Source organism: Leopardus geoffroyi, chromosome B2 (genome assembly GCF_018350155.1).
Source record: "Leopardus geoffroyi isolate Oge1 chromosome B2, O.geoffroyi_Oge1_pat1.0, whole genome shotgun sequence".
NCBI lineage: Eukaryota > Metazoa > Chordata > Mammalia > Carnivora > Felidae > Leopardus > Leopardus geoffroyi.
This window is the reverse complement of record NC_059332.1, coordinates 104,548,498-104,561,323: the sequence shown is the minus strand read 5'-3', so window position 1 is coordinate 104,561,323 and position 12,826 is coordinate 104,548,498. Positions and strand designations below refer to the sequence as shown.

The 12,826-nt window shown below is 38.3% G+C and overlaps 1 protein-coding gene across 1 annotated transcript in view; it reads left to right on the top strand.

Annotated features, from left to right (window-relative positions):
• FRK (fyn related Src family tyrosine kinase) overlaps positions 1 to 12,111 on the top strand; it is a 108,193-nt gene extending 96,082 nt beyond the window's left edge. Inside the window, exons 6-8 of the mRNA XM_045499340.1 lie at positions 7,008 to 7,189; positions 8,292 to 8,457; positions 8,846 to 12,111. Of these exons, the coding sequence (XP_045355296.1) occupies positions 7,008 to 7,189; positions 8,292 to 8,457; positions 8,846 to 9,057 (560 nt within the window). The 3' untranslated portion in view covers positions 9,058 to 12,111. The remainder of the gene's footprint in view (positions 1 to 7,007; positions 7,190 to 8,291; positions 8,458 to 8,845) is intronic.
• The last annotated feature ends 715 nt before the right edge of the window (positions 12,112 to 12,826 follow it).

Sequence of the window (12,826 nt, the reverse complement as noted above, 5' to 3'; positions counted from 1 at the left end):
GTGTGCTCTAATTATGTGTTGACCGAATAAATGAAAAAAAAATTAATGGATAGATTAACTGGGGCTATTCTAAACCTAATATGATCAGGACTTGGGGTTGAGCTTGTCTTGAGACTCTTGGTGTCAGCTTGACAAGATCCACTTATTAATTACGAACTCCTCTGGCACTGAGAATTTTTGTGGTTTGTTAATGTGTTTTGCTCAGGGGTGAGCACAAACCCTGTCATATTGTGGATTGGGCTATCAGGGTCACATTTACCAAGGCCTTCATTTGCTATGAGAAATAATGAAGTAGCCATGAGAAATAATGAAGAGATGCTCATTACAGACAATCGCTTCCCAATCAAGAGGGCTTAAATTCAACAAAGTGATCTTAAAATGAATCTGCCATGTTTAAACAGCCCATCATGATACATATTATAAGCTGAAAGACTCAAGTGATGGAACATAGTTGAAAATATTTTCTTGTTGCGGATGTAAATTGTCACAGAATTGTGAACCTTTATATCAGTTTTGACAACTGACTGTTGCATTAGAAGTGTGTTCTGAGGTTCCCCTGGGCAGTTCCTAGGCCATTCTACTCTTTCAGGGTAGAAAATATGTTAGTACTCGATTTCCTTCACTATTGTGCCGGTCAGTGAAAACTTTATACCCACTGTAATAGAAATAGATGTTGAATTTGATAGTTGAAATGACATACATAGTTTTCTATGGAACCATCTTTGTAGACCCTAAGCTTGGCTGAATATTTTTTTGTAATAAATTTCTCCAAAATAGAAGAGGCTTACCAAAAAACTTTAGCATTGAGGGTAATTGATGTCCAGTATTTCCTGCTGAAATTTAAAGAGAATAAATATCTGCATTTTTTTTGCATATATGCATACTGTTTAAAATAAATCAAGCTCCAGCATGTTGTTCATCATTCTCATGGACCGTTCACTAAAGTGGACTGAGGTAGACAGGAGCGTTTTTACTAAGATACCCTTCAGCTGGCTACAACTGTAGCCCCAACATTCAGGTCCTCAGGAATCATGTGTAACGTAGGTTTTAGGGAGGAGTATAGAATAGTTTTTAAGAGCATGAGATTTCGACCTCAAACATGCCTGAACTTGAATCGCCACTCTACAATTTATTACCTGTTCTTCTAAGTAGCAGAAACTCCTATGAAAGGGGGCAAATAGTAATAACACTTACTTCATGTAGCTGTGAGTATAAAATGAGGTGATGTACTAAAAAACCAAATGAGATAGTGGTAGGAGAGGTGCATATATTTACAATTTATTTTTCTAAAAAAAAAACACACTGGGGGCGCCTGGGTGGCGCAGTCGGTTAAGCGTCCGACTTCAGCCAGGTCACGATCTCGCGGTCCGGGAGTTCGAGCCCCGCGTCAGGCTCTGGGCTGATGGCTCAGAGCCTGGAGCCTGTTTCCGATTCTGTGTCTCCCTCTTTCTCTGCCCCTCCCCCGTTCATGCTCTGTCTCTCTCTGTCCCAAAAATAAATAAACGTTGAAAAAAAAAAACACACTGTATAGTACTTACTATATGCCAGGCATTTTTGTAAATGTTGTACAAATATTAACTTAGTTCTTTCCTCTAATGACCTGATGAAATGAGTATTATTATTATTATCATTTCTATTTGATAGTGGAAGAAACTGAAGGATGGACAAGTTTATAACTTATCCAAGGTAGTTGAACCAGAATTCAAACCCAGGAAATCTGGCTCCGTAGTCCATGCTTTTAACTGTGTGCATAGCACTGACATTATTTTCTTAACATGAACCTGTATTCGTTATCTATCGTGCACAAAAAAATTACCCAAAACTTAGTGGCTTAAGTCAGCAAGCATTTATTATCTTACATTTTCTGTGGTCAGGAATCCAGGTGCAGCTGAGCTGGGTCTTCTACCTCAGGGTTTCTCGCAAGGCTGCAGTCAAGGTCTTGGCAGGTGCTTCAGTTATCTGAAGGCTCTAGGGGAAGTTGATCTATTTCCAAGCTCACTCAGGTGATTGTTGGCAGGAGTTGGCTTCTCCAGGGCTGTTGGATTGAGGAAGTCAGTTCCTTGCTGGTTGTTGGCAGGAAGCTGCCCTATGTTCCTTGGTACATGGACCTCTCCATAGGGCAACTTTCGCCATGACAGTTGGCTTCATCAGACTGAGCAAGTGAGAGAGCAAGAGAGAGGAGAGTTCTTGCAAGATGAAGCCATAGTCTTTTATAACTTATCTTGGAAGCGATACCCCATCATTTTGGTCATATTTTAGTTGTTAAAAGTGAGTCAGTAGTCCAGACCACATTAAATGGAAGGGAATGTCACAGAAGCCCAAATACCAGGAGGCAGAGAATATTAGGGGCCATTTTAGAAACTGTCTACCACTTGGCCTAGGACTAGTCACCAGTTTATCTTGGCTTTTTCACATTTCTTTTCGTATCGAGTTAATTTGATATCAAAAGGCATAGCTAGGGGCGCCTGGGTGGCGCAGTCGGTTAAGCGTCCGACTTCAGCCAGGTCACGATCTCGCGGTCCGTGAGTTCGAGCCCCGCGTCGGGCTCTGGGCTGGTGGCTCGGAGCCTGGAGCCTGTTTCCGACTCTGTGCCTCCCTCTCTCTCTGCCCCTCCCCCGTTCATGCTCTGTCTCTCTCTGTCCCAAAAATAAATAAACGTTGAAAAAAAAAAAAAAGGCATAGCTATTTTGGCTGTCATGGCAGCAATGCTTTGCCATTATGCTGCACACTAAGTTATGTTTTGTCGTTTTGCTTACATCTCATTTTACACTGAAGAATCAATGTTAGCTGCTATAACATACAATTCAAAAAATTTAGTGATGTGACAAAGATATGCATTTAAAAAATTTTAAATCCAAGTTGGTAAACATATAGTATAATAATGGTTTCAGGAATAGAATTCAGGGATCCATCATTTACATATAACACCCAGCGTTCATCCCAACAAGTGGCCTCTTTAATGCCCATTACCCATTTAGCCCATCCCCCTACCCAACACCCCGCCAGCAACCCTGTTTTTTCTCTTATGGTTTGTCTCCCTCTCTGTTTGTATCTTGTTTTTGCTTCCCTTCCCCCGTGTTCATCTGTTTTGTTTCTTAAATTCCACATGAGTGAAATCCTATATTTGTCTTTCTCTGACTTGCTTAGCGTAATACCCTCTAGTTCCATCCATGTCATTGCAAATGGCAAGATTTCATTCTTTTTGATCACCAACTAATATTTCATTATATATATATATATATATATATATATATATATATATATATATATGCCACATCTTCTTTATCCATTCATCAGTCAATGGACAATGGACATTTGGGCTCTCCCTGTAATTTGGCTATTGTTGATAGTGCTGCTATAAACATGGGGGTGCATGTGTCCCTTCGAAACAGCACACCTGTATCCCTTGGATAAATGCCTAGTAGTGCAATTGCTGGGTCATAGGGTAGTTCTATTTTTAGTTTTTTGAGGAACGTCCATAGCATTTTCCAGAGTGGCTGCACCAGTTTACATTCTCACCAGCAGTGCAAAAGGGTTCCTCTTTCTCTGCATCCTCACCAGCATCTGTTGTTTCTTGAGTTGTTAATTTTAGCCATCCTGACAGGTGTGAGGTGGTATCTCATTGTGGTTTAGATTTGTATTTCCCTGATGATGAGTGATGTTGAGCATTTTTTCATATGTCAGTTGGCCATCTGGATGTCTTCTTTGGAAAAGTGTCTATTCATCTCTTTTGTCCATTTTTTCACTGCACTATTTTTTTTTTGGGTGTTGAGCTTGATAAGTTCTTTATAGATTTCGGATACTAGCCCTTAATCTGATATGTCATTTGCAAATATCTTCTCCCATTCCGTTGGTTGCCTTTTAGTTTTGCTGATTGTTTCCTTTGCTGTGTAGAATTTTTTTTTATCTTGGTGAGGTCCCAATAGTTCATTTTTGCTTTTGTTTCCCTTGCCTCTGGAGACACGTCAAGTAAGAAGTTGCTGTGGCCGAGATCAAGGAGGTTGTTGCCTGTTTTGTCCTCTAGGATTTAAAAAATAAAAAAAAATTTTTTTTCTTTTTTTGAGAGAGACAGAAAGTGACAGAGCATGCATGGGGGAGGGGCAGAGAGAGAGGGAGACACAGAATCTGAAGCAGGCTCCAGGCTCTGAGCTGTCAGCACAGAACCTGACGCAGGGCTTGAGCCCATGAACCATGAGATCATGACCTGAACTAAAGTCGGACACTAAACTGATGGAGCCACCCAGGCGCCCGCCTCCTTTAGGATTTTGATGGCTTCCTGTCTTATGGTTAGGTCTTTCATCCATTTTGAGTTTATTTTTGTGTGCAGTGTAAGAAAGTGGTCCAGGTTCATTCTGCACATTGCTGTAAAAATATGCATTTTTGATATGCATCACACTGCTCTTCTGAGTGGCACTCCTTAGATGGTGATGTAGGGATTTAGACTCCTTTCATCGTGTGGCTCTGCCATTTCAAAATTTATTTCTTTTAGCTACAAAACTATGGGAGATTTTAAGGATTAGGCCTGTAAGTGACGGACATCCTCTCTTGCACGCATTGCAGTGCACGGAACTAGTGGCATGATCCAATTTAACTGCTAGGGAAGATGGGGAATATAGTCCTCTGTGTTTGCCCAGGAAGAAGAGGACAAATGGATCAGTGAGAAGTTAGTGTCACCGCATATCCTATTTAAATATACTGGTTGCAGGGGTGCCTGGGTGGCTCATTTATTTAAGCATCTGACTCTTGATTTCAGGCCAGGTCATGATCTCATGGTTGTGGAATTGAGCCCCACGTTGGGCTCCATGCTGAGTGTGGAGCCTGCTTAAGATTCTCTCTCTGTCTTCCTCTGCCCCTCTCTCTCATTTGCGCGTGCTCTCTCTCTCTCTCTAAAAAATAAAATAAAATAAAAATAAATAAATAAATAAATAAATAAATAAATATGCTGCTTGCATTAAAAAATAAATATGTATTTACCGACACACATGCATACACACACTGTGCTTAGGTCTTCACCGTTAAAAAAAAATCTCCTCAACTCTGTTTATTTCATTTTTTATTGAAAAGATAGCATACATTATAGAAAGAGCACACATCATAGAGCATAATTTATCATTACTTAAGAGTGAGCAAGTAAATAATGGTATAGCCACTGCACAAATCAAGAGTGAGAACATGGCTAGCACACCAGAAACTCCCTAAGTCCCATATCATTGACAGCCCCTCACAGTCATGAATTTCTTGATAATCACTTTCCCATGGTTCACACTTTCCTCTGCCAACTGCCAACTCTTTTGTTGTCTTCCTTTCTTGACTAGGGTTTGGAAATTGACATCTCCTCCTGCTGTCTCCATGTCCTCAGCTTCTGTTCTGCCCTCAACCCCTTGTCCCCCATCTCCAGTGAAGTTGTTCATCCTGCCACTAAGGCATTCAGTTCTTACCTTGCTGGACTTACTTGTGGAATTTGGCAATGGTGGTGACCTTCTCAAAACCTTTGACTGTTAGGGTGTTCTCTTCTGGTTCTTCTTTCATTCTTTTAACTGATTCCTCTCAGTTTTCGTGCAGATTTATCTTCCTCTGCCCACCCTAAATGTTGATGTTTCTCATGATTCTGTCACTTCCCAGCAGTCTCGCCCACTTTTAATGTTTAACTCCTACTCATCAACTGTGATTGTTAAGTTGATGTCTTTAGCTGCGTGCTCTCTCCTGAGCTCCAGACCCTTGTGCATGTCTTCATTTAGACATTTCCGTTTGAGTAATGTGTATGTATCTCTACCGTGACAAAGCTTAAACTGTTTAATTCCATTTAGGCAGCAGCAATGAGAATAAAAACAGGTAGGGTTTACCTGGTTCTTTCTAGGTGCCAGGCTCTGCTTTAAGTGCCTTACATGTATTAACTCATTTTAACAACCAATACCATAAGGGAATTACAATTACCACAATATAGATGGAAACACTGAGGCACAGGAGTGTTAAGCGGCTTGCCTAAGGTTAGAAAGAAATGTGAGCCCTGTGAAAGCCCTGATCCAGATTCTGGTACTCTAACTTCAAGCCAGTTTTCTAACACCTGAGCTATAGTTGCCTCTCAAGTCAGAAGTTGTGCCTAAGACTCTTGACCATGAATCCAACACACTTTTGGTAATATTTGGCTTATTCGGTCAGGGATGATGATAGTTTGGATTTATATGAGACCTTTTAATTCTCCAGAAATCTGAAGACATCTACTAACCAGTATAGCAGCTAAACAGTATCCAGGATGGCTGACCGCATTGCACAAAGTCCCCACATAGTAAAACTAACCTCTCTACTAATGGCCAAACTGACTCTCCTGCATAATTTTCTGATTATGAGTAGTGGGAGAAACTGTGTCTATCAAAGGCATGTCCATGCCTGGAGAGATGAGGAAACCATCTCTAAGATTAACAGGCTTAAAAAGGGAAATGAAAAAAGTGCATCAAGCTTAATGAAGTACAAATGATGCACGCACATTTTATAACTACCGATAGAGTCTTCATTTTTGTTACTGAACTAATTTCTAAGAACAATATGATGGAAGAATGAGAAATTTTCATTGGCTCAGCCATGCAAATTAGTATTATTTTATAGCGTCAAGGACTAAAACAAACTGTGCAATGTTTGAAGGAAATCTAGAGGCAACCAAGTAAATAATTTCCATGAAGAGATGAGTCAGTGGTGCGTGCTATGGAAAATGACAATACCTGGACTCTTTCAGGTATTTATAGCTGTGTTTGAATCATGTGATACTGCTGTTTCTTTCTCAGTGTAATGTTCCTTTAGGGGAGGAAGGGCCACAGCCTTGGAATGTGTTTGGACTCTGAAAATTGTTGCCCTTCACAGGAAATGAATAGTTTGTATTACGTTTCTTGCTCAACAGATCGGTGCTATGGCACTTAAGCCCACTGGTAGCTCATTCATCGTAATTCTCAGAATTCACTTTAATAATTCAAATGTTCTCCAAAGTAAACCTTTGACTTTCTCTTATTGCTCAGATGATGCTGGAACAAAAATCCACCTGACTCAGCAGGTAGACATGGCAGCACAGGTTGCCTCTGGAATGGCTTATTTGGAGTCCCAGAACTACATCCATAGAGATCTGGCTGCCAGAAATGTCCTTGTTGGTGAACATAATATCTACAAAGTTGCAGATTTTGGACTTGCAAGGGTTTTTAAGGTGAATTTTGTTTTGTTCTATTTAGGTTTTGTCATGGGTTAAAAGACTAACATACTAGTAGTCTAATAGATTTGCTGTTATTCTTCAAAATAATCTTTGTCCAAGTTGTGTGGTCCGCAATCTTTGTCCACAGTTGTGTGGTAGCCTAAAGCCTTACAGATAAACTACCTCCTGTTTCTATTTCTTCACCAAGGAGGAAAAAACAGAGAAAATGATGCCCACACAGATGGGAAAGTATGTGATTAAGTTTGTGGTTGAATTAATGATCCATTTTTCAGTACCGGGAAGCCTCTGGTTGTCTGTCTCTGTTTTCCTTACAAAAGGCATCACATTTTCTATAGTTACCCCATCCCCCTTTGCTTACTTTATGCCAACTAAAATTTCATGCTGCCGGAATTCTTCAGTAATCAGTGGCTTTTTAATTCCGGCCCTCCCCTCATTTCATGACATCAGGCCAAAAGAAACTTATATAAGAGATATAGTATTAAGTGTTTTTCTCCTCATTTTCAATTTCTACATTGTGCCCTAAAAATATGGATGTGGAACATGAAACACAACATATAAGTGATTCTTTTTTGATCTTCATGAATTCATCATCTCTTTTCTTGATAAATTAATTAGAACCCCAGTGAGTTGATATATTAATTTAAATCATTTGGATCCTACTTTTCAGTATTAAAAAGTGGTAATGTGGTAATTATTAAACTCGGTGGCTCTTCAATACCAGCAGTAAGTTTGAAAACAGACAGGCTTTGCTTTCATTATTTTTTTGTTGTTCTTTTTTTATTTGCTAAAGACCAGTTGCTAAATACCATCGCACATGAATTCTCTCATATGTAGTAGAGTGCTCCTGCCAATGCTATTTTTAGCACATAGTAGGCCCTTATATGACATTGCATTAATGACTTCTCATAGATTCCTCAGGCTTATAAGCCAGATTTGGAATTTGCTACTGTAATCATCAATTGACCTAAGCTCATTTTGAATCTTTTCCCTCTAAATTTTAATGTGAAGCAGGTTACAGATGAATGAGGGTAGAAAAAAAAAAAATATATATATATATATCACTGGAACGTGGCTTGATTCCTTAATGCATTAACAGGTAGATAATGAAGACATCTATGAATCCAAACACGAAGTAAAGCTGCCAGTGAAGTGGACTGCACCTGAAGCCATTCGTGCTAATAAATTCAGCATTAAGTCCGATGTGTGGTCATTTGGAATCCTTCTTTATGAAATCATTACTTATGGCAAAATACCTTATAGTGGTGAGTAATTAATCCTGAAATGGGCCTTTCTGCTGCAGGTCACTTACTTAGGTGTGACTTTAACTGCTGTGCCCAGGCTTAGAGGGCAGAGTTATGAGGCTGACCACACCATGTGCCTGTGGGAGCATAATAGATAAAATTTGATGACGATGATTTGCATTAATGAGGTGGTTTATTGCCTCTGTATCCTTTGCTCTTAAATTGCAGTCTTATAGACATTATTTGCTGCAAGATTTAGTTTAATCTCTGCAGTCTGGGAAGGGGATGGTAGACCTCATAGTCTCACCAAGGAAATCAGTTTGCTTTGTAATCTGGAGTATAATTATCTATGAATTTAAGACCCTGATCTTTAACTTGTTTTTTGTTGGTCCCATTCTGTATTATTTAGGCATGACAGGTGCTCAGGTAATCCAGTTGTTGGGTCAAAACTACAGACTCCCTCAACCACCTAACTGTCCACAAGAATTCTACAACATCATGTTGGAATGCTGGAATGCAGAGCCTAAAGAACGGCCAACCTTTGAGACACTGCACTGGAAACTTGAAGACTATTATGAAATAGAATTTTCATATTCAGAGGCAAATAACTTCATAAGATGAACACGGAAAGGAACATTAAATAATGAAGTAGCAAAAAAGTTCAATAATCAGTCCAGAAATAAAGCTTATTAATCAACTGTGAAAAGAGCTTACCTTGACACATTCAAGTGATAGGGTCAACTTGGCCATGTATTATGAAAAAGATTATATGTTCATTTTATCGACTGGCCCACACTGCTGGACAGTCTATGATGATATTTTATCACTGTCTGGCAAAATCAAGCACACTAAATCCAGTTATTTTTCTTTTTAAAAATACTTATATTTGTATTTATTGTTTGAATCACCTATCAAGAGGATCAACAGATGATAGTCAATTTTTACTCAGTGACTGTTGTAGCATTTTCCTGTTTACTGATTAAAGTGGTTATTCATTATTCCTCGGTTTGCTGAATCCCATCAGGATGTTATTATGAAGGAATCTGATTGCTTTGCTGCACAGCAGGACCTGTGCTTTGAGATTTTTTTTTCTCTTTTAAAATATCCTGTAACTACAATGATGGTAAAGCCATGTTAAATGACTTGATTGTACTTGGAGTAATTGCACATATTTTTTTTTTCCTATGCATAAAATAATGAAGCAGCTGTTGAGAAAAAGAATTAAAATTTCTCTCATTTTGTAGAAGGAAATCATGGGATTTTTCTTTACCTCAGTATGTGTCATCTGAGAATCATCTACGTTAGTTTTAATCTCCTAATGTTAAGAATCAGATTGAAAGGCAGATGAGTTATTATCTCTGGAAATATGTGAGAAACATCTAATAGCCCGCGAAATCGAGAAATAAGTATAAAATAGTTTAGGAAAATGAGAAGAGAGTAGTAGGATTGCTATAGCTTGGGTTTCTGAATAATTTTTTAAAAATGGGCCTTTGACATATAGGCTGGAGTTTTAAATTGACTACAATATAGGTCAAGCTTGGTTTTAGATCTAGGGGCTAGAAATAATGTCTGACCTTGGTTATGAAACTGTATTTTTGTCTGGTAAGACAAAAGGGTTTTTACTCATCTTAAATGGCATTAACCTTTGTAAGAATGTTACTGTCTTCTTAAGCAATGGGTGTATCAAATTTTGTGCTTCATTAGATGATGAGGGAGGGTTCTCAAAGGTAGTTTCAAAATCAAGGAGATATACAAAGATCTTCTGCCATAAAGTAATATGAATGAAACAAGTCATGAGGAAACAAGATTTTGAGTATATTTTCTCATCTTTAAAGCAGAAGAGGAGCATATTTAAACCATCACAGAAACCCACATTCAAAGTGAATGAAGCACTATGTGTGAGCTCCAAATGGAAGGCTGGAGGTAGAGAGGGCTCTAGGTACCTGACCGCTAGCACTTTAGCGATGTTGACAGGACTCATGTTATTCCCATCCTCTCCTGTGTCACCAGCGTTGTCCTCATTCTCATAGTCACAGATGGCTTGGTAGCAGCTGGGCTCCCTGCTCTTTTCTCCTCATCCAGAAAATGGGAAATATCTCTCTATGCATTTTTAGCGTGCATAAAAACCATTCTTTTTATGTTCAGGCAAATCGGGGTCATATGCCCTTCCCTGGATGAATGATAGACTTAACGTAAATGTTATGTGCTGATTGGCTTGGCAGAAGTTGTGCCACTCAAGCTGGGAATGTGACCATTTTTTCTGGAGACAAGTTGGGAGGTTGACTTATCTGAATAAAATTAGATGCTGGGTAGGTATCCATTAAGGAGAAAATCCCCTGAGACTTAAGTAGGTGTATATACAGACATTCAAACTTCTCTGAAACTAAAATGTGTCATGTAGAGCTAACAATAATAGAGACTTTTGACTTTTTTATAAATAGAAAATAGTTGTAAGCTAAGGTCAGCATTAATTATTTAAATCAATTGACTATGTATAAGACAACTTTATTTAAAGTCAGAGTCTAATTGTGAAAATTCAACTACTATATAATTTGTCTTATATAAATTTCTAAGTAAGATCTGATTTTGAAACATATAAAGGAGGTTATCCTCTCTTGTTTTAATAACACCTGAAACCCATTTTACTTACTACATTTGATTCTTAGAGACATTTATGTTCAAGGTTCTGTCAAAGCAATCTATTATTCTTGTTTTTGCCTGATGGATCATAGAGAAAAATAATGGATTCAGTTATGAGAAGCAGTAATAGATTTTTTTTAAGCTGACATAAATTTCTTTTCCTGTATAGAATAAAAAGATCAGGAAAAGATAAGTTGAATTTTCCTACAATGAGCCAGTTCTTGTTAAATTTACCTCCCATAAATTGTAGCAAAGCACTTTCTATGTAATGTTTTATTTATGTAATTCAGTTATTTGGAGGTGGTGGTGAGGGATGTGAGTACATCATTTCATGTGGTATTTCAAATCTCCTTTGACAAAAGCCCAAGAATTTTTGCAATAGGAAAAATTCAAAATTCCATTAAACGTCTTTTAAGAAGGTTAGAAAGGAAATAGGTTTACATTACCTAAGGTCAAAAGAGGCACAGAATGGATTCCTAATAGTTGTGGAACCTGAATATTGTATCATCAAAAAAAAGTAAAATCAAAGTGACCAGCAATCTATAAACTGGGCTGTGGGGGAGTCTTAAAGGACACTGAAGAACAAGTGTGGGGAAGTTATCAGGCTAGGCCAACTCACAACGTGTACTCACAACACATGTCTGCATGGGACTACATGGGTCAACTCAACCACAAGGGGCCTACACTCTTTTGATTCTCTGATGGCCCAGAGGGAACCCTTGCCCTTGGAAGGATGCCATAATGTCACACAGCTGGAGCTTCCTTGAGGAAGCATGGCCCAGCTGGTGATCCATGGCTTTGTCAAGCATATGCCCTATCTGCCATAAGGCTTCTCATAGTCTGGTTGGGCATATGGTTTCTGGACCAAAAGCCTGTCTTACAGTGTTTGTGATGACTTTTTAGGACTCTTTGCAAAGACACATTATGTGAACTGGAATGGTGATAATGTAGGTACTTACTCAAATTGTGTTATTGTGTTCTCCCATTGGAAAAGTCCACTCTTAAAAAAAATAATAAATGAGGTTTATACCTGGATATTGGAATTGCCTGTGGGCTCATCTGGAGATGTTTTTGTATTTCCTTGGCATCATTATGGAGAAGTTTCGGTCTATAGTCTCCAACATGATCCAAAATTTTAGTGTTGTAGGATTAAAAAAAAAAAAAAAAGCTGGTGGGAAGCTTGGTGAAGAGAGAATACTTATAAATCTTTTAAATCCATGGCTCCAGCAATATTTTAATTTTCATAGTGTCATCTTTTTACTGCCTACACTGCCCCATTAAACTCCTTAAGATTCTTCCTTTTTTATATTAAGGAAGTGGTGGTAAATCTCTTAAATTATTTATTATATTTAGACATAAATTGAAGAATAAAAATAGCACACAAATTCTGAATATCAGAGCCTGTTACAAGTTTAACTTCAGTCTGCACTCAGATGGTACTGTCTACATAGGAGTTATAAGATTAAGTTATAAGAAAAGAAACACCCAATTATTTCCATTTTCTCTTCTTGCCTGGGTAGTTTATCTGTTAGTCATCTGAAGTAACAGACTTCAATGTAACATCTTTTTCATCCTCATGGAAAATAATTGGCTCTTCCAGAAAAGGGTAACAAATCTCAAACATACGTTAAGGATCTAGTTATGTATATTTCTGTGCAGGGGATTCAAGTCATATAACATAATAGCCCCGAAATCATATGTTAGGGAAAAATGGTTAAAAGAAACTAAAATTGCTTGGCTTGGAAGAAGC